The sequence below is a fragment of the Scleropages formosus genome, chromosome 19, assembly GCF_900964775.1.
Source record: "Scleropages formosus chromosome 19, fSclFor1.1, whole genome shotgun sequence".
Taxonomy (NCBI): domain Eukaryota; kingdom Metazoa; phylum Chordata; class Actinopteri; order Osteoglossiformes; family Osteoglossidae; genus Scleropages; species Scleropages formosus.
Window position 1 is genome coordinate 22,709,786 of NC_041824.1, and position 20,464 is coordinate 22,730,249.

At 38.6% G+C, this 20,464-nt stretch overlaps 2 protein-coding genes across 4 annotated transcripts; both read left to right on the top strand.

Moving 5' to 3' along the window:
- Positions 1-317: 317 nt before the first annotated feature.
- On the top strand, positions 318-4,438 carry hoxc10a (homeobox C10a). Of its 3 annotated transcripts, none has more exons than XM_018760446.1 (3): positions 318-465; positions 572-1,128; positions 3,776-4,438. In XM_018760446.1, exons 1-3 carry the CDS (start codon positions 395-397, stop codon positions 4,051-4,053), a joined length of 906 nt encoding a protein of 301 aa, XP_018615962.1. In that variant the 5' UTR covers positions 318-394; the 3' UTR covers positions 4,054-4,438. The 3 variants fall into 3 exon arrangements, with proteins under 3 accessions (XP_018615962.1, XP_018615963.1, XP_018615961.1); XM_018760447.1 differs by having other exon boundaries at positions 3,779-4,438; XM_018760445.1 differs by having other exon boundaries at positions 318-1,128.
- Positions 4,439-14,204: 9,766 nt separating this feature from the next.
- On the top strand, positions 14,205-16,764 carry hoxc9a (homeobox C9a). The gene is made up of 2 exons (XM_018760449.2): positions 14,205-14,924; positions 16,183-16,764. The coding sequence occupies exons 1-2, from the start codon at positions 14,378-14,380 to the stop codon at positions 16,425-16,427; spliced, it is 792 nt and encodes a 263-aa protein (XP_018615965.1). The 5' UTR covers positions 14,205-14,377; the 3' UTR covers positions 16,428-16,764.
- The last annotated feature ends 3,700 nt before the right edge of the window (positions 16,765-20,464 follow it).

Below are 20,464 nucleotides of genomic sequence, written 5' to 3' on the forward strand. Positions count from 1 at the left end.
AACTAAAGTTTTCTTTTTTTGATTTATTTTCTCAAGACCGCAGGAACCTCATTCAGTGCCCGGCTTCCAGAACCAATATTGTTTGCTCTTTGTTTCCGTTCGCTGCTCATGTCTTTACATCTTCGCCGTGACTAGATGGCGCTCTTGGTCCACGGAAAGTCACTCTTTCTCACCAACTTGACCCCAGTGACGTGGATTCGGTCTGGAGCATCAAGGCCACTTCCAAAACCCCATTGGTCCGAAAATCACGTGGCGTTGTACGGTGCATCCATAATTATGTTGCTGAAATTTTTTGCCCCCCCAATAGATGTCAACTAACTGCCGTAATCTTCTTGGAAATTTCTTAAACAACTGAGACCAAAACCATAGTAATTACTCCAAAAAATAAAATGTCATGTCCCAACAACTTGGCTACCGGCTCTTTCCTTATGGATTCCCAGGTGGGAGGACCATCCGCCTACAGAGGTGAGGGCTGTCCTACCAACCCTGAGATGTACATGCAAGCGGGTAATGAGTATAGCTGTTCGGTGATGAGAAATTGTGGAATTGTTTCTTCACCTCTCTCCAAAAGAGACGAGCTTCCATCAACGGCAGTGCCTCTGAGTGCCTACCAGCACCCGCCCTACCTGTCGCCGCTGGACACGTGGGGGACAGAATCCAAAACTCTATGCAGGATTGAGCAACCTGTTGCCCGACACTTGCCCTCCTGTACCTTTACAACAGATGATGTGAAAGAAGAGGCCATGTGTTGCTTGTTCCGTGATGACATTGACAGAGGTAAGGAGACTGCAGACCCGGCCACCTATACGCGTCTGGGGGCCGACAGCGATCAGTCAAACTGTGATCAAGCTCCACAGTCTGTTCCTGGTTATTTTAGAGTGAACCAGGTTTACCCGGGCGACAAGGGACGGGATGGAAATGACTTCGAATCTGGTTTTGCAAACATGACAAGTCCTGTGGAAACCCGCGGTCCAGAAACGTTCATTGACACCAGCAGATCGGAACAGGATCTGGCCTTCGAAGATATCAGCAGTGAGGACCAACACTGTTCGGCTAGAAAACAATCACCTGAAGGAAATATCTCCACGAGGGACAGCAGTAGAGACAACTCGGAAAGCGAAATCAAAGGTGAGCTGACAAACAAGTACTACCGACGCGCCGGACTCAGAAACACACACATGTATGTACTGTACATGCACGCAAGCACGCACGCACGCACACACACACGCGCACGGGCGTACAGATAATATGGACACTGACTTTTTCCCACGAAACTTCATTGTCGGTGTTCCACTCATACGTGGAACTAAGTAGTACCCGACTGTCCCGGTTATGTTTCTGTCGCTTTCTAGTCTTCTGAAGGGTCCTGCTCTGTAATCTCCTTGACCAAAAGTACCTACTCTTATTTGTTACAGAAAAATATAAAGCTATACAAATGGGTAACTTTAGTGTGGAGCTTTTTGTCTTGCACTGTCTTTTATAACAATATTAGACTAAAAATAAGAAAAAGAAGACGAAAAGAGGAAGCTCATAGAGTAGAGCTTAGCGGTGCTGTCTTTGGATTCAAAAGGTCGCAGGTTCGAGTCTCCATTCCAGCTGTAGTAGCCTTGAGCGAGGTACTTACCCTAAACTCGCTCCAGTAAAAATTGCCCAGCTGTCTACATGGGTAAATAGCTGTAAGTCGCTTTAGAGAAAAGCGTTCGCTAAATGGAGTAATCCAGTAATAATGATGTTTCATTCCCACTTTAAAACGTGCTGATAGAGAGAGCACTTACTGGTGCTATTCGTGTGTTTTTATTGTTGTCTGTCTGTGTGTAGAACCATGAAAACAGCACCGGAACATCAAAGGCAATCTTAACGTCTCAGCGTGACTGTGGACTGCAGGGCTCTTTGTTTTTAGTGAATGCATTTGCTTGGTGATCTTCAGAAATACCCCACGTCTGTGCCAGCTCTGGCTGCTGCTCTTTAGTAGCCCTTTCCTGTGATTTCTCGGGTTTTAAACAGGCTGTTTATATTCCATTACAGTACACCGTACTCTTATACAGTTATAAGCAGTCTTGTTCTGCCTTTATTATTTATGACTAATATTGGAAGTCTCGGTTTTGTGGCCTTAAATTTTTCCCAGTGATATTTTTAAGCAATACTTAAAATGAAACGGAAGTCCAAAGAAATGAGATCATTCATATCCTTTTCCAAATTAAAAAATGAGACTCAGATACTATAAATTATGGGCATTTCGTTTAATATTTCTATCAAGGAGAAGAGAGTTGCACATTTCTTGCACGCACAGGAAGTTATACCAAAAACTGAAAATCAGAACCTTTTAAATTAACTTATTAACATTAGGGCGCATTTTACATTATCAGTAATGGTATAACACAATACATGCCGACAGCAATTAAAGTTTCATTATAAGGATCTGAGACACTTTTTCTTTATTTTCGATGTTTCAAACACTGTTTAGCAATTATTCTCTTTGTTTGCAAATAATTTAATTTTAAACATCTTTATTTGCAAATAAATCTGCCTTTATTTGTATTATTATCTCTTGTCAAACAATTAGAATTTCAGGATTTTCAGGATGTATAAATGTACTATAAATTCAAAAATAACAATAATAAAAGGTGTGAAGTGAGTCTAAAAATTAATTGCATTATTTTGGAAAGCGGTAAAAAATAAAGACACGTCAGAGCAGTAACAATTATGAGACCCAATTTACACTTTATGGTAAACATTTAAGGACCGAGATAGAATGTCTAGAAACTAAAGTTCAGCTAAAAGAATTGTGTTGTGTTTTGTAATAACTGCAGTGCAGCCTAACTTGCAAATGTATATATTTGTAAAACCACAACAGGTAGGGAAAGGCATGTCTTACATTTCAAACCAACAAGTACAACCGTGTTGTTAAAATGACCACTGAACGGGGAAGTTCTGCGCGTGCAAGACGCCTTTGAAAAAATCGAATTATATTGAAACAGTTTCCACTGATATCTGTTTTCAGATAAATAAACGTGAAAACCACATGCTCTTTTATTATGCTGTTTAATATCGCGTGACGTTATTTACCTTCGTACAAAAACTGGTATGTACTTCGTGAAATTTTAAGATTGTTGAGTATATTAATTTGAACATGTCAACAGTCCCAGAATATGTGGTAAATTTTGTGGTAAATCACCTTTATTCTTAAATAAAATCTTTGAAATACTGTATCACAAAAATAACAATACACCAAATGAACTAGCTGCAACACTTAAAATAACTTATGATCTCCATAAATTCAGTTTCTAAGAACCATTTTGTCAATGGATAAATCTGTAAAACTGCAGGTGAAAAATAAACGTGTCTGAACCTTTTTGCAGCTAAGCGACGGATATAGGCCAGTTTTGTCATCTTTTTATTTAATTTTAATTGATATAAGTCATACTGGTAAAACTAAACTAAGATACATAGTAGACAGCAGACACAATAATGAAGTATTAAATACAGTAAAAGTCTCTTTTTCCGAAATGCAAAATGAAAATGGTTGATACGATTCTGATAACGATGATAATCTTTGAAGGAACTTCAACATATGAACAGGGAACATAAAATGGAATGTGGAAAAAGGGGTTCACTGCTGAAGAAAACTAACTAGAAATACAAATCTGAGCACAACTTATCCTGGATTCATAATGATGTATGATGTAAACCTGCGTAAATGCGTCTGTGAAAGCTGATGTGATTGCGTTTGCTTGAGTTTGATGAACATTTTAACGATTCATGTAACTTTTTTTAGAAGACTCCAAAACTGAAAGGACAACTGGAAACTGGTTGACAGCAAAAAGTGGCAGGAAAAAGAGGTGTCCATACACAAAGCACCAGACTCTGGAGCTTGAGAAAGAATTCCTCTTTAACATGTACTTGACTCGCGAGCGCCGCCTGGAGATCAGCAAGAGCATCAACCTCACCGACCGCCAGGTCAAAATCTGGTTCCAGAACCGCAGGATGAAGCTCAAGAAGCTGAATAGGGAGAGCCGCGCGCGCGAGCTCACGTCGGGCTACAGCTACACCTGAAGCACCAATCCCCTCCCGGTCCCACCGCTCCTCTTCCTTTCGCGAGAACAGAAGTGGATAAAAGCATTCCGAAGGGAGCGCTTTGAAAAATCTCGTTGCAGTTACCATGCATTGAAGATATTGTCTGATCTAATATATTTGGCCTTTTATTGTATAAGTTCAAAACTGATGAAAGTCCAGTTTAGACTATAGTTTTGTATATGAATTTATTTATGTGTTTGTGTATTTTGCAGAAATGTGCTTTTCTGGCTCTCGGCTTATTTACCTTGTTTTATTCTCTTTGACGTTAGGCAATGCCCTGTACTATTTATTGCGTATAAAACACTTTGCATGTTCATTCTTTACTTCTCTGTATGTGATAATTAAGCAGCCCCAACAAATAAAACTAGGGGAAATAACAGAACGGAATTTGGCATTTTATTTGTCCTGTTAAGTCCTTTCCCTTACAATCAGTTACGGTGTTCTTTGTGGCAAGGAATGAAAGAAGCAGAATAGGATCATGGCAGCTTTAATATAAATGGGAGACCATAACGTTGATTTAAATATTATCCAGGTGACCACAGTAAGTCAAGGTCATAAAATTGTAATGTCAGGACAGTCCTGGAAAGCGCTGGGGGTGGATTTTATGATCTGCAAATATAATGTGCTGCTGCTGTAAAGATGCATTCAAAGGTGAGTGGAGGAGGACTAATCCGCAGAGCTGAGGCGGCAAAGTGCTGGATTCACGACTAAACGTCCTTACAATGTGGACAGTGGAGCAAACCCACAGCTATGAATGAAAAGGATTGATTAATACTGCACAATTAGACATTTGAAGCGCTCGCTCTGTCGTCTTCGGATGAAGCGAAGGTAAGAAATGACATGGATTTTTGTTTGTCTTCGACCAGCGCCGCTCGGTCCGAATTCTAGAAACACGCAAATGCCAGCTGAGTTATGCGACTGTCATGACATGACGGTTTCCCTCCACTTTTACATTTGCTCATTTATTCTGACAAATTAAATCAGAACGTTTTTGGTGTCTGGTGGGACGGAATGGTCCATAGAATTGCCGTTAACTTGTTCATCTACATTACTGTTTAAGGCTTTGGTGCATTTTCTAACTTTGTGCCGAAGACCTCAGAAGAATAGAGGTCTACCATGTGTATACTGTCATTTAAAGAAAGAATATGTTTCACTGGAGATTTTCTTAGGCAACCTAGGCTTATGAATACATTGTATAGACTGGTTGATTGCATAGACACATTTTTGTTCAAAGAGTTATTGACATAATAGTCATAAGGAATGGTGCAGAACTTCCAGTTTGGAAAATACTTTGATATAACGGAAACAGCAGTCTGTCTCTCCCCGATTTCCTGATCTCTTGGCTTTACTCACTCTCGTTTTTACTTGTTGATTTGAGCAATATCCTTTCCATCTGTCTCGTGCCGAGTTTTCCCCAGGTATAACAGCTGATGCGTGGTTTAGGTAGTTTCATGTTGTTGGGATTGGCTTGCTGGCTCGGCAACAAGAAACTGCCTTGATTACGTCAGTTCGTCTTCATCAAGGGCGACTGTTTCTCTTTCATTGCGCACTGAGTCCCAGAGTCTCTGCAAACTGCACTGACGGAAGAGTTTCTGCCTCCACCGAGTCTTGTTCCCTTCTCCCTCCTTGAGTGATGAAAGCCTAAACACATTACAGTTCTCGGCTTCGATCATCAGCTGTGGATTTTCTGGCGCATTTATGTGTGTGTGTGTGTGTGTGTGTGTGTGTGTGTGTGTGTGTGTGTGTGGAAGACAGAGAGAGAGAGAACGAGTGACAGAGAAAGACAGAGAGGCTCCACATACATCTGCGTGGGTGACAACTGATTTACTCTGTTCTTAACGTTATTATATTAATAAGTGAGTGAGTGAGTGAGTGAGTGAGTGAGTGAGTGAGTGAGAGGTTGAAAAGCTTCTTTTCGATTCAAATATTACATGCATTTTGTGCCTGAGCAGTACGTGTCTGGCTGTATACGAAAAAGCCAGCAAGCAAAAGTGGAGAGGTTCATGCTATGAATGAAGAAACTGAGGTGTCAGTGAAGATGACTTGCGGCAGTAGTGTTGACCTTACCTGGTGCAATCGCATTGTACAAGAGACAATAATATAGACAGGTTGCAGTAACGTTGGGTATTGAATCCTTGAGAACGCCATTAAAATATATATATATATATATTTTATTTTGTCTATATATTTTGTGCATCTACTAAATACATTATAGGAAAAACTGGAACATCGAATGAAGACAAATCTTAGTTTGGGTTACTTATCAGTGCAATAGTTGTACTTACTAACGTAATTCTAACATTTAATGCTTTCTTGATGTCGGGGGATTAAAAAAATAGTAATTAAACAAAAAAAAAAACAATAATTAATGCTAATTATGGGTAACGGATTAGGATTAAAAATAACCAAAGGGCAACTTTCCTGGACCCTGAATATTGGTGTTACAGGTAACAAAGTTATTAACACACAGTTCCGGCCTTGAAAGTCCATGTGATGAAACTGGTGGAATGCAGACGGAGAGCATGGTCATTTCCCTTCTCTTTAATCTGGGTTTGGCTCCTCGCAGACCTATTGGAAAGAAGCAAAGAAAAAGACTTTTCTGCAATAATAGGACAGCACACAGTGTTAAGGATAGAGCTATAACTTTGAAATAAGAAGGTTCTCGGATGGAAGCGAACTCTTCATCAAAGTGATTACCGCATATTCTAGTAAAATACTCTGCTGTACAGGGGTCAATGAGTGTAAAATATCTTATCTAACATTCCAAGTCGCCTGGGACGAAGGCACAACCTAAAGGAAACGCGGTAATAGCACCAGTGAATCGATAAAGGCTGTGTACGTGTTTCTTGAGAATTTGCTGAAGTTTGGCTACACTGGTATCGCATCAGTTTATTTGAGCATGTCTCCTTTACCTGTTCTGGACGGTCAATCACCAACTTAAATCTTTCTTTTCTTTTTTTTTTTTAAAAAAAGGCCTGGAATTAAAGTTAAAAATGGAGTCGAAAGGTTACATCAAACTAAAACGATCGAACCACCTGTCGGCTAAGGAAGAACTAATACTGGTACTAATGGCACGAATGAAACAGAGGTATGTAAAAACAGTGACCAAATATATGCGATCTTACGTCTTAATAACATTTGCAGTTAATTAAAGCAGCATTTTTGTTCATATATATTTTTGTGTGCGCTGAACAAATAACGAGACATAATTAAATGACGTAAGTAGGTGAAATATGATACAATAAAATTTATTTACCATGTAGTCTTGTCTATTCAAAGATGTTAATAATAAAGTTGTCTTTTATTACACTGAACAGCGTTTTGCTTTAGTTTTTAATTAAAAAAGTGTGACAGTTCTATACACCGAACTAATTTCTTGGCGTCAACTTGAATTGTTGAATGAAGCGAATAAAATACTGCATTGGTATGTTTTTTATCATTTCGCACAAGGATTTCTTGAAACGTTTGAGAAAAAAATCAGTGCTACTTCCTTTAAAAATGGGTAAAAAGCCACACAGCCAAATACTGTCGAGTCGATTTTTTTAACTCGGAAAACGAAACGTTTTCTTTTATCTGCCTTGGGAAGCGACCATCATAAGACTTGCGAGATTCCTGCTTCAAATAAAAAAGCGAACATAAGAGTCTTATTAAGACTTCGTTCATTAAAATTTATTTAAATGATTATTTTAGTCTTGTTCTTGGGCTCCGCCATCGATGTGCCAACAAGCAATTGTTTTCAGTCTGTTTCAGCGCCAGTGGACACATGTATATGAAAATATTCTGTCATCTATTATTGCATAGGGACACCACTTTACTCCCCTTTTTTTTGCAGGAAACAGAACACATGTCTTTCCTTCGTTGGAGAATCTGCGTGTTTGTATTTGCTCTGCTTTCTCATGTTACTGTGAATCCCCCCCCAGCCCCCCTCCCTTGTCTTTGCACGACTTAAGGAGCCTGAAGTCTGGAATCCAAAGTCATTTTCATTCAGTGAAATGAATGGGCATTCCAGCAGGAATGCGTCCAATACAAAGAGCTTACAGCACATTAGAAAGCAGAAATCCAGACGGAAAGTTTTTAAACATACTTTTTTATAAAAAATCACGAACACCTCCATTCTTTTATGGATGCAGAATTGTGAACTGATACTGTTTTTTTTTTAGCCGCTATTGCTTTTGTTATTGTTGTTGTTAAGTAACAGCAAGATATGCAGTTGATATGATGTAACTTTGACGCGGTGTCTAATGGATTTGTGTGCAGACAGGAATGCAGTACATGATTAAATGTAAATTGAACATAGTGAGTTTTCGCATAGCAGCCAAGACAGAGAGCGGCTGGGTTGCGCCATAAGATAGAGCCTCAACTCCTGACAAAACGTAATTCAGAACTTTGGCACGGATATATGAATTTTAAACGGTACTGAATATGATAACTTATGGACGTGATCATTGGCTTCATAGTCACTGCCGATTTTTAAATTTTGTGTTTGGTGTACTTTGTTTTTGTACGGAAAATGACACATCACTATCTATCTAATCATTTTTTGTTGCAGAATACTTGCGTCTAACATGGTGGTTATTTCAACATCTGTTATTTGTACTAAACTAATGCTACAAGTTGTACAAATGTTTGTGGCTCACATGCCACCATAAAATACGTAGCACTGCAGTGGAAAATTATGAATATAAATACTGTAAAAACGCAGTTCTATAGGACACCCCTTCTCACTTTCGTATGGTCGAAAACCATAATAATGATAATGAAAGTAAGGTGGAAAGTGCGTGGACACTGTTAGTGCGCACCGAAGAAGGCTCAGGGTGTCACAAACTATATCTGTGTACCTCCAAAAAGAGCAAGTCATTAGTAACATTATACATTGTAAAGATATACTGAATTCACTGGAAACATCTGGAGGAAATATCAAATTACCACGTCTTTTTCTCGAAAAAGGGCATTGTCTCACATTTAGATATTCGTGACAAGAATCATGTACACCTAACACAGAATTGTACAGGAAAACTGGACCCCGGACATTTATGATACAAGAAGTGTCAGCAAAACGACAGTTCTGTTCTTAATTTCGATATGTACACAAATATATCATTTTAAGGAACTGCGCTAAAGACATTGCGCTTTTATTATTTTTTAAAACGCTTTTCATTCTATTATGCAGTCTCAAAATGCTTTAGAGCACTATTGCATTTATAAGAACACCGCTCCAAAGAAAAAATCCGTACAGAGCAATGGTAATATTAATCTTACTGATGATGTCACTACAAAATGTTTCGTCAAAATAGAGTAAAGAGGCCCCAACTCACGTATTTCTACTAATTTCATTTGTCTGGTTATTATTCATCAGCAAAGACCAATAATCTTTCAAAGATGCATTCCGCTGTTTTACTGATGTGACATGCAGCATGTGATAACCTCATACTTTAACCAACCTAATCAGCTTTCGTTAAAGCTACTGACAATGGAAAAATCAGTTTTGCTTTTACTGCTGCAGAATGTCGCCACGCAAGCAGAATCATACGACGTGCTTCATTAGATGACCCACCACTGAAATAATCAAGGAAGTGTTGTATTATGTTTTCAATAAATACGAGACACAGCAGCAGCTAATGGAAAAATAAACACACAAGTACGCAAACACACATACACCTGGGAACGTATAATATAGATATATTGTAATAATACAAATATATTACTAACATGAAAAATTATATGGTTGGGGACGGTGAGTTTGACTCTAAGGAAGGCCCTGGAGTTTTCCTAAAAATGTAACTCATCTACTGATAACGTTTACCAAATGCCTGGATACTGATGAGCTAAGAAGAGGGCAATAATCAGCACACACCACTGCACGCTGGACGTTAACGAGTACGTGTGTGGCAGGGCGTTCGCGCACGCGCACGATCACGGATCCTTCCGTGACGAGACGCTCTCAGCGCGTGGAATACAGAGACGACAAACAAGCGAGCGCTGAGTGCTTCGAACACAGGGCTACCATTGAAATCTGCATTACTATAATTGTTTTATGGACTAACTCAAATATGGTTCGGGTTATACAGCCAGTATATTAAAACCGCGCATTTTTTTTACACGTTTTTCCTCAAATAATTAGAGGTGTCATTTTTACATGATTAACTCGATCAATGAATGCGTGAAGCAGAAAACACGAGAAAAAGTGTACGATCTGTAAGTATGCGGTTTCAGCTAGCCGTTCCTGGTACTACTAGCGCCACTGTTCTTGCTTCTGTCCATGGAAATTATGGGACAAAAGTTAATTTTCGCATAGTATCGGATTCACCTCGGATGACAAGTCGATATAGCATACTGGATTATAGAGGAGATGAGAAAGATGAATAATGCTGTTCAACCAAGCACATTCATATGTATAAGATAGGTGTGAGTGGTTCATTAAGAAAAGGACAAGGAAATCACAGCAAGTGAAAACACCTAGCGAATCGTCAAGGGCTGAAGGAAAGAAAGCAAGCTGATCTAAAACAACCAAACATATATTCTTGCCCACAGACTTTAGAGACTTTCTTACTTTTATTCATATTAAAGACATGCTACAGAAAACAATAATAGTCATTCTAACAATGGAAAAGAAGCATCGTCATTTCTTCGTGGAAAGTCATTGTTCGTTTTTAATTATGCTTTTAAATATACATAGTGATTCTCTAGGAAATGTTAATTTCAAATGATGCTAGGTAATATTGTTGCACCTTTATTTTGCAGGATCAGGTAGAAATGTGTACTGGTATATATTTTATTTATTTCTGAAAAAAGTCTGAACACCATTAAAGCAGTTTTAAGGTCTAGTTTTCGGGCATAGACCTTAAATAGTAGTAACATTGTACAACAGGCGTCATGCTAATGTTGTGCTGGTGTCTGGGCCTCATCCAATCACAAAAAATGTTTAAAATGACTATGAATATCAACAATTTCATCTAGGCGTTTTGGGCAAGTCTAGGCATTCGACGGTGTAGAAACAGTATCAGAAATGTTATCAAAATTGATCAAAAAATGCAAATGCGTTGTAGGTCACCCTTTTCAAAAATATTTAATTCTGTGTACACTGTGTGGTGTACGAGGTGAAGACGTCTCATCATATTATTGATGTGCAGAGGCTCATATGTAAAACATCGCCTGTCTTATAAAAACAACAAAAATGCCTTATCGATTTGGCGTTGTGGTCCATAAATCTGCACCCTACGCGTAAAAAGTAGCTTTCAATTTACACACAGGGTACCTACAATGAAGTTCCGAAAATGCCAAAACATATTTAAACTCATATCACACAGTATGATGAGGTAGATCAAGCAGATGCAAATCAGTACTGCCTCCTTCCATAATTGGTTTCACTAAGGTCCTTAGTTAAGATACATATTCACCGCAAAAGTAACACGATCCTTTAAAATAAGATAAATTACAACACTAAGTCTGAAACATAATAATAGGAAACGATAACACGACAAAAGCACATACATAATGCAAAATATTATTCTAAACCCATATTCATATCTACACATTTGTACAAACGTGTGGATGATATTTGGGGTTTTAACGCTCAATTGAAATATTTCCTTTAAGATTTAAGCAGCTCGCAAAGTGACTAATAAAATCAGTTTTACGTCCTTGAACCAATGCCCTCCAGCACACCTTAGGCCGCTGGAAAATCCCTTTAAACTGAAGCAGGTTATTTTGCCATTGTTCTGCAATTTTACTTCCAATTAATTAAAAAAAAATGTACAAAGCAGGGCTTACAGTTCTGTTAAAAATATTTCATCTGCTTTCCATAGCTAAAAGCAAAATGAACTTGACTTTTTCTGTAGGAGTCAGTGAAGTACAGAGGTAATTACAGCTATTTCTAAAGATACAGAGGTTTGCCAATGGGGGCGTTATATTTCACACTTAATCATAATCTCCTTTATTAGCAGTTACTCTAATGAAGAGCAGTTTACTGTGTCCTGTCAGTACCTGCATGCACTTATATTTTACATTATATTTTGCTGAAAAAAAATGTGCAAAGTTTTAACAAAATACTTTTGAACTTACCCAACAATGCCCCACTGCTCCTCTGCCATTGCAGAAAACAATGGTTAAATGAATAATATCAAAAAATAAAATTAGTGTGTTAGATGCATTTTTGTTTCATACAAACTGTATTAAATCGCAAAGCTATAAATCATTTGTTTCTAAAATCAAATGGAGTCAAAAATGCAACCAGAAGAATATGGAGGATAATAATAATAGAAACAAAAATACATACAATCTATCCCCAGTGTGCGCATGCTAAGCTCCTCCTTTATTTCATAAATTACAGTAGAACTGCAGTTGAATATTCTCTATGTGCTATAGGGTCTGGACTTTTCTTAACTGTATTGTGGCACAAGATGTCAATTCATTACAGGTAGGATTCTGTGGATGAAAGTAATCAATATGTTTTTGGAGTTTCTGGCAGGACAAGGCAATGGTTATTGGTTAAAACCCAGAGCTGACATCACTGTGGTCTGTTTTCTCTCCATAGAAAAATGTTATTATGTAAATAATTACACTGCAGGCATTGAGTGTAGTTTTCCAGGAGGTCATCCTATTTTTCCCCCTTTGGAGGCCTAGAAGTTATTAGCTTTACGTCATGGAGCAGTGAAGATCCAGCAGAGACAATAACAACAGAAATGCGGACCCATCTCTTTACTGCTATGTACAAATTAATGTCACTTAAAAATATTATTCCTTTTACATATAAAATCATTCAGACTATTCTGAAGACTACCAGCAATATTCATTAAGTCTAATTTCGATACCTTATTGCTATAAATAAAATGTTGAAATTGTTCGTATTATTCAATTGCATCGTGCAATAAATATTTCAGTAAAGCTGCAAAAACTAAAACAACAACAACAACAACAACAACAAAAAACTAGGGCTGAGCAAGCACAATTCGTTACCATGACATTCACGGACAAACAAAATGCACATCTGCATTGTCAACACACACCATCCAAGTACAGAGTCACCTATAAATCAGTCCCGATAAATCGTGTACTATTTAAAGTGGTACATGATTTGCTGTGGACGCACCCCACTATGTACGAGACATGAATATGTTTAGGACTGTCTCCAGTCACACAAAAATGGCTACATAGTAAACACCAAGGACTGTTTTCCCTTTCGGATGGTAAAAATGTCCAAGATGGAAACTGCCAATGCCAAGCATGTCGCAGACTGTTCAAAATGAGAACTTCTCTCATCGTCCCTTCTTTAGAAAACCGAATTCCATCTCCAGCAGGGATCACTCATAGATCCCGGCTTTCATTAATAACCGACATACATTATGTCATATCTATTTTCTGGTGCCCACCTACAGCAATCTTTCTCTCGTTACGTTTTTCCGTTGTCTTTTACCCCTCCTCGCAGTTTTCCACTTTCCACTTTGAAGAGAAACATGTCCCACAAGCACAGTGTTGATTTTATGTTACACTAGGAACACGACTTGACTTTTTATTAACGACACGTTTATGAACAATCAAATGGTCCTCATAAAAATTTATTGGAAGACATAAAAACATGCACGACCACTTGCAGAATATAGCTACTGCGCAGTGGGCAAGTTTTCAAGCGTCTCGCGATTCCCACCTCTTAAGAGTTTTTAGCGTCACTTTACGGGGCGATCCCTGCTACATTTATTTGTACGAGGCTTGTAAAACCTGTTTTTGTGGGTAAAAGGATGGTTGCAAAAAAAAAAAAGAGCATGAGAGAGGTTTGAACCAAAGAGGCACAGAAGGAAGACGGCACTGAGAAGGAAATGATTACTTTCTCCGCAAAGGCATTGAAATGTGTTACCAGCAGCGCCAGAGGTGCGCACTGTAGTCAAGTAAACCAGAAGAGTTTGCCAGACAGAGATTAATTACATCAGCAAATAGTGCCATATACAGGTTTGTCAACGTACCTCGTTCTGCGATATGGCGATACAGATCCCTATGATATTTCTCTGCTTAATTAACAGAACACCGGGGGGAATATATGTGTTTTGTGAATATTCGAGCTCTGCCACGGCTGTGAAATTACACATGTGTAATCCCGACGTGGATTGCTATTCCAGAAAAGAGTCGCGCATTGATCCACTGTGCAGTTTTTGGGGGGTAAATACAGTCACGTGCCGCGCGAGCAGCCAATAGCAGCTGCAGAGACTTGCAGAAATAATTACCTGGTTTGATTGTTCTATGGCCAGATAAAAAAGTACACATACACTCCATATAATAATCGGACGCATGTAAAAGAGAGTGGAGCTTCGTCATGTCGACCACGGGTCCCATAAGTAATTATTATGTGGATTCCTTGATAAACCATGAGAACGAGGAGGCTCTGGCGACTCGCTTCTCGGCTCCTGGAGCTCTCGCCTCCGGCTCCCGTCCTGCACCCCTAGCAGTGCCGGAGTGTGCAGATTTTCCGTCCTGCAGCTTTGCCCCGAAACCTCCTCCTGTCTTCACCACGTCTTGGGCCCCAGTTCACTCCCAGTCTTCAGTGGTCTATCATCCATACACTCATCAGCCGCACCTAGGCACGGACTCCAGGTATGTGCGTTCCTGGCTGGAGCCCATCTCCGGTGCCGTATCCTTCACCGGCTATCCGGCCAACAGCCGACACTACGGGCTGAAAAGCGACGCTTTCCCGGAGCGCAGAGCCGCCGAGTGCCTGGGCTCCAACGGACGCAGCTATACGGATTATCTCTACAGCTGTTCTGGTGATATTCGCGATAAAGCGCAGCAGAACATCCCGTCTCCGGAGTCGGAGGTTTTGGCTTCAGACAAGCACAAAGACGACAAGCCCGAATTAGACCCGAGTAAGTGGAACTCGTTGTTGTTTACAGTCCGGCGGTGGAGACCTCTTGGCCAAGTCCTGGCCATTTTCGCTTTATTGCATTCGTTTGGCTGCGCGCTCCACAGAAAAGAAATGATCTCCGGGATTTATCTCCTTTCTTTCTAAACCTGTACCTTTCGGCTGGGCTCTTTCCTGCCAGGGGGCTCGCTGTGTTAGTGCTGAACAAGACAAACGCCGCTTGTATAGGGCTGTAAAGTAGGAAATAGGTTATAAAAAGCGGGTAGTCCAAAAACAAGTATTTTAATGACGAGGAGGAGTTACAGCAAACACCCTGCACAGATAGGGTTGTCTGTTTTGACAATGTAAGGATTTAATGTTTTCAAAAGTGTTTCCTATTATTATTATTATTATTATTATTATTATTATTATTATCGTTCTTGTTGTGATGCTTCTTCTTCAGATGTGTCATATACTTATATTAAACGATGTAAAATGTATTCACTATGGAAAGATGGAATAGTAGTCTAAATTTGAATTATTTACTGTGCCGACAGACATTTACGAGAGATCATGAAACAACTAGAAATTCATGATCAACGCTGAATTACATGATCTGGGTATTTTCCTGTGTGTGTGCGTCTTTGTATGTGTATCAGTGTGTGTCTGTGTGTCAGCATATGTGGATATTACTCATAAATTCAGGAAATAAAAAGTAGGCAAACTCTTGTACATAACTGGGAGAATTTGTACTAAAGATTCCTGGTCTGACTGACTTAATTCCTGTCCAGTTCTTGAAACCGAAGGTGCTTAGTTCATTTATAGGCCTATAAAGCGAATGGGCGCATTCACAATTTTACGAGAACACTCCTCTTAAATACCTAGTGGTACTAAAGGAGAAGTCGATAGAAAAGAGCATGTCATTATAATTAAATATCAAATTAAATATTAGGGGTGCATTTTTGTTGTGTGTATATATAATATATATAATATATAAACACATATATAAATATATATGTATATACTCAGCCATATACAAAAGTATATATGTATACACACATATGTATATATATATATATATATATATATCCAACACAAACGTATATCTATATATACACACACATACATACATATATATACTTTTTATATGGCTGATTCTTTAAGGTACAAATAAATATATGAGCACAGATGCGGCATTTTACTGAATTGCAGTTATTTCAGAGAGGTTCTTTGGTTAACATCTCGTCAGAATTGGTCAGTATTGTTTGTCTGTCGGTTTTCAGATAATCCGGTGGCGAATTGGATCCATGCGCGCTCAACAAGGAAGAAACGATGCCCGTACACCAAATACCAAACACTTGAACTCGAAAAGGAGTTTTTGTTCAATATGTACCTTACAAGGGACCGTCGATACGAGGTTGCCCGAGTCCTAAACCTGACGGAGCGACAGGTTAAAATCTGGTTCCAGAACCGACGGATGAAGATGAAGAAAATGAATAAAGAAAAGACAGAGAGCAAAGAACAGTAGTAAACAGTCGAAAAGCGCAAGAAAAAAGAAGCCAGACACCTGAACAGCGTATTCCACATAACCAGGCACGCTGCAAAAAAAAAAAAAAGGCTTCCAGGCCCATCGTATCAGTCTCTTTACATTTGTATTTGCTTCTAACTTTTTTTCCCCAAACTTTGCAATGTTTTGTTTTGTCTGTTTTATTTCGTCAGACTGTCGGATGTGAGATGTTTAATTTCAGTGTTGTAGTATAACACTTAAGCTTCTTGGAAAAAAAAAAAAACTGTACCTGGCAGAAATGGACCGGACAGGATCTGACAATAAACGAAATAGTCACTAGTGAACACTAAGAGTGTTTCTGAAGTATAGGTGAGAAAGTACTTGAAATATTTTTTCATTTTAAATTTTTATTTTGTAATTTATAACTTTCGTCATCTGTAGCTAAAAGAACAGAACCTTTGTCTGTGTATGTGTTCATGTGCTATCCTAATAGTTTCTGATGTACTTAATCATGTATTTTTACTTTCTGTCTAGTTCGTAAAGTTATGTTTTATTGTAGAATGTAGTTATATTTAAATATATTCACTATGACCTTAACTGCAATGTGTTTGGTCATCCTCCAAAAAATAAGATCTGTCTTTGTTCCCATATTATAAATGGCTGTTGTAGAAAATAGAACAGTTATTATGGAAAACATGCACCAAAAAAGTTTTGAGATGAAACATGCGTATTGTTAAGGGCATATAATTTAAAGAAGGGATAAAGCAAACAAAAAGAAGCTCAGTGCATCTGTTTTGATAAGAATGCAGTACAAATAGATTAGTGTAAAAAGCCTTTAGCTACACTCAGTCAAGGAAGAGGTTATTGGAAGCAGCTGCTTATTAGGGCAATTATTCCCTCTTAGAATTCCTCATTAACGAATATTTCCTGGGTTGCTAAAGACATTCACCTTGATCAGCTCTTCAAACAAAGTAAAGCCTAATGCAGTCGACCAAAGGGAACATGGCCAAAAGCAACCTAAACCTATCGAGAGTTGTGCTTAAAGTTTATTCTTCTGCTTAACTCTTGTGCACATTTCTCATCTTATAATTCAGTTTCCAACGAACTTTAGCAGCTGAAACTATACATTCTGGAGAGAAACGTTTTAGTATCGTGTGAATGAAATGACTGATGCCCTGCACGTTTTGTTTAATGTGAAGCACATTAGGCACAGCTTATTATGAAGAATACATGTTTAAATCAAGACATTTAAATAGGGCTCTGTTATTCTCTCCCCCATTTAAACACATAATATAAGTGAAATACATTCACAAGTTCAGCATATCTCCAATAAAGAAAGTACTGGGGTGAGAAGCGTTTTACTGCTTCTGCCATGAACAGACTTTCTGTGACATAAATGTGTAGTTTGTGCAAGTCTTGGGAATACAAGTTATCCTGTGTAGCTCGGAGCATATTTTAAATTATGCAATGCATCCCAGCAGGACAGGTCACCTAAAAACCTTAAATCAGCCTAAGTTTACGTTCACATGCAGTAAATATACAGTATTTCACCATGTAAGTTTGGCCTGTGCACAGCACCACCACTGCACCATCCGCAGCAGATCCGGCTCCTTTTGCTACAGTCATGTGACTGTGTAACGTGTATGAATATTAATTTGAAATAACAGGGCTAGTGTTTAAATGTACTCTTTGCGATGCTTTTTTGACTACCGTAGCGGGCGGAGGACTTTGTACGTCACGAGCCTTGCTTCCCATGTAGGGCATGTGCAGTGTTACTCTGTCTGGCATTTTTTTTCCAGAAGCGCGACAAAATTGCCCCGTCTTGGTAGAGAACAACAATGCTGACAGGATGCAGCGCTTTTAGAGCCCAATCCAGTGCGACATTTCCGCAGCAGAGCGCAAAAATGCAGCTTTTACAGCCCTGTTAGAGCTCGCGGTGTTTGTCTCAAATGAAGACGAACAAAGCAAAGCCTGCGAACCGGCTAGACGTCTGGCTTAAATTGCTTTATGGTTTCAACGGACGGTGATGGCCGACTGTTTCAAAGAGGGTTATTGCGCCTATTTTATCTGAGCCCGGTTACATATCGTGTGTTTCACAGCACTTTCCTTCTCAGCGCCGGATGGAGAAGGCTGTATAGCTGCACAGAGTAAAAAAGACAGTAAACTTGAAAGGCCACAAGCTATTTCACCGCTAGCCACGCGAATGTGTACCGATTTGGTGACGAGTTTTTATTGCGATGTGCAGAAAACAATCAAAGTACCCTGGATTGCAAGCAAATGAGTGACATTATTAATTGTTGGCGTGATATGTACCGAATATAGCAATCTACCCGAAGAAGGCAAGGCTTTGCTAAAACGAGGAACACATGAGCGTTTGAAATACATTCCATTGTTCCAATGGTTTCCATGAAGAAACATTCGCGTCGACATTGCAGACGGACACTAGATGTCGCTGTTGCCTCAAAGTTTAAACGTGCATCGTTGTTCTGTGACGTTAAGAAGTAGAAGCTGGATTGAATAGCAAGAAGCACAGCCTTGGTTAAGGAATCTATCATATTAGTCAAAAGCCGAACAATACAATGTTAAGGATGAGGGACGTGTTCTTTGTAATTCATCCATTCTAATCATGCGGGGTCGAAAACCGGATTAATATATTTCTCTTATATCCTGCTCAATTCTAGCTGGCCAGTGCTGTAGGCTTCCGACAATCTTAAAATGAACTCGTGATTTCTTATAATTATTCTTACTTAACTGGTTTTATTTTACAACTAGATTCATGCTTGTCTAGAATTTAAAATAAAACACATTTCTCTGTTTTGTACTAATTCGTGCTACGTGGTATATCCAGCAGTCTATAAGCGAAGGAAAAATTAGAATGTAATTTGAAAGCATCTATTGTTTCAGAATATTTTTCCTCTGAAATATCTGACGAACTCTGTGATTCTGTATGTAAAACGATACCACTTATAAAAATCTCAAAATCTCAATGTGTCAATAAATTAAAAAATAATAAAGTGAAAATTAAATAATGTTAAGCGCCGCTATAAGGCCCAGTTATAGGTTATGCAAAAGCAGGTTCTGGGGCTTTTTTCTTATCATTATATTCTTAGCAAAAAATGAATGAAACGCAGCAACATTTCAAATAATCGAATAATGTTTTAGAATATTAATAAATAAGTAAGCATCAATGCATCATTCAATTAACAAACCAGAAAAGACTGCATTTAAAATTGAATTTAATTAATAAATTACAAATACAATTTTTAAAACAATACTGCAAATACACATAATAAATTGTACAACAACAACAAGCGTCACTATTAACATTCACAGCAGCAATAAGAAAATAATTTTAACTGTTATTATACACGTATTATCATAAATGTGCTGCATTATAACAACTGAAATGTGCAGTAACGTTTTTATTATTACCAGCTTGCATCTTGTTTAGTATAGTGCAAGATTTTCTGTTGAAGTCTATAAATTTCACCGAGGTCCTTCTCTCATATTTCATGATGATGTGTAAAAATCGTCTGTAACGCCACAAAACCCACATGAATCAATTTGGGATAGGCCCTGCGACGGAGCAAATCTAAACAAAACACTCAAACATTAACGTGTCATTTGAAATAACGAGGGAGGTAATCTGCGCTTTTATTGACTCTACACTCGCCATTGATTTACTGCTCTTCTGCACAACTTTAACAGGATCAGGTCAGACAAGGCAGGTGTACTGTTTATTCTTCCAAACATGAGTAGCGAGTGCGCGCGTGTGTGTGTGTGTGTGGGGGGTGGGGTTACACCATGCGATTAAATTAAATCTCTAGAAATTCTATTTCTACACGTATATAACGTGTAAATGTAAGAATGTGACAAAATGCATGGCAGGCGAATAGGTTGTCTGTTGGCTGATATTCCCGTTAACACATTTCCCTTATATGTTATGGGGTTATCCGTTTCCTATAATTGATTAATGGTAAATATATAAAGACATTCTTTAAACGACTTACAGCTCCAAGCACATAATAAACCGTAACAACGAGCAGGTTACATGCAGT

Excerpts from the sequence above, each read along its gene's own strand:
- hoxc9a (XM_018760449.2), top strand. The coding sequence starts at position 14,378 with ATGTCGACCACGGGTCCCATAAGTAATTATTATGTGGATTCCTTGATA. Across the intron at positions 14,925-16,182 it reads CAAGCCCGAATTAGACCCGA|ATAATCCGGTGGCGAATTGG; the intron begins GTAAGTGGAACT and ends GTCGGTTTTCAG.
- hoxc10a (XM_018760445.1), top strand. The coding sequence starts at position 390 with ATGTCATGTCCCAACAACTTGGCTACCGGCTCTTTCCTTATGGATTCC. Across the intron at positions 1,129-3,775 it reads CTCGGAAAGCGAAATCAAAG|AAGACTCCAAAACTGAAAGG; the intron begins GTGAGCTGACAA and ends AACTTTTTTTAG.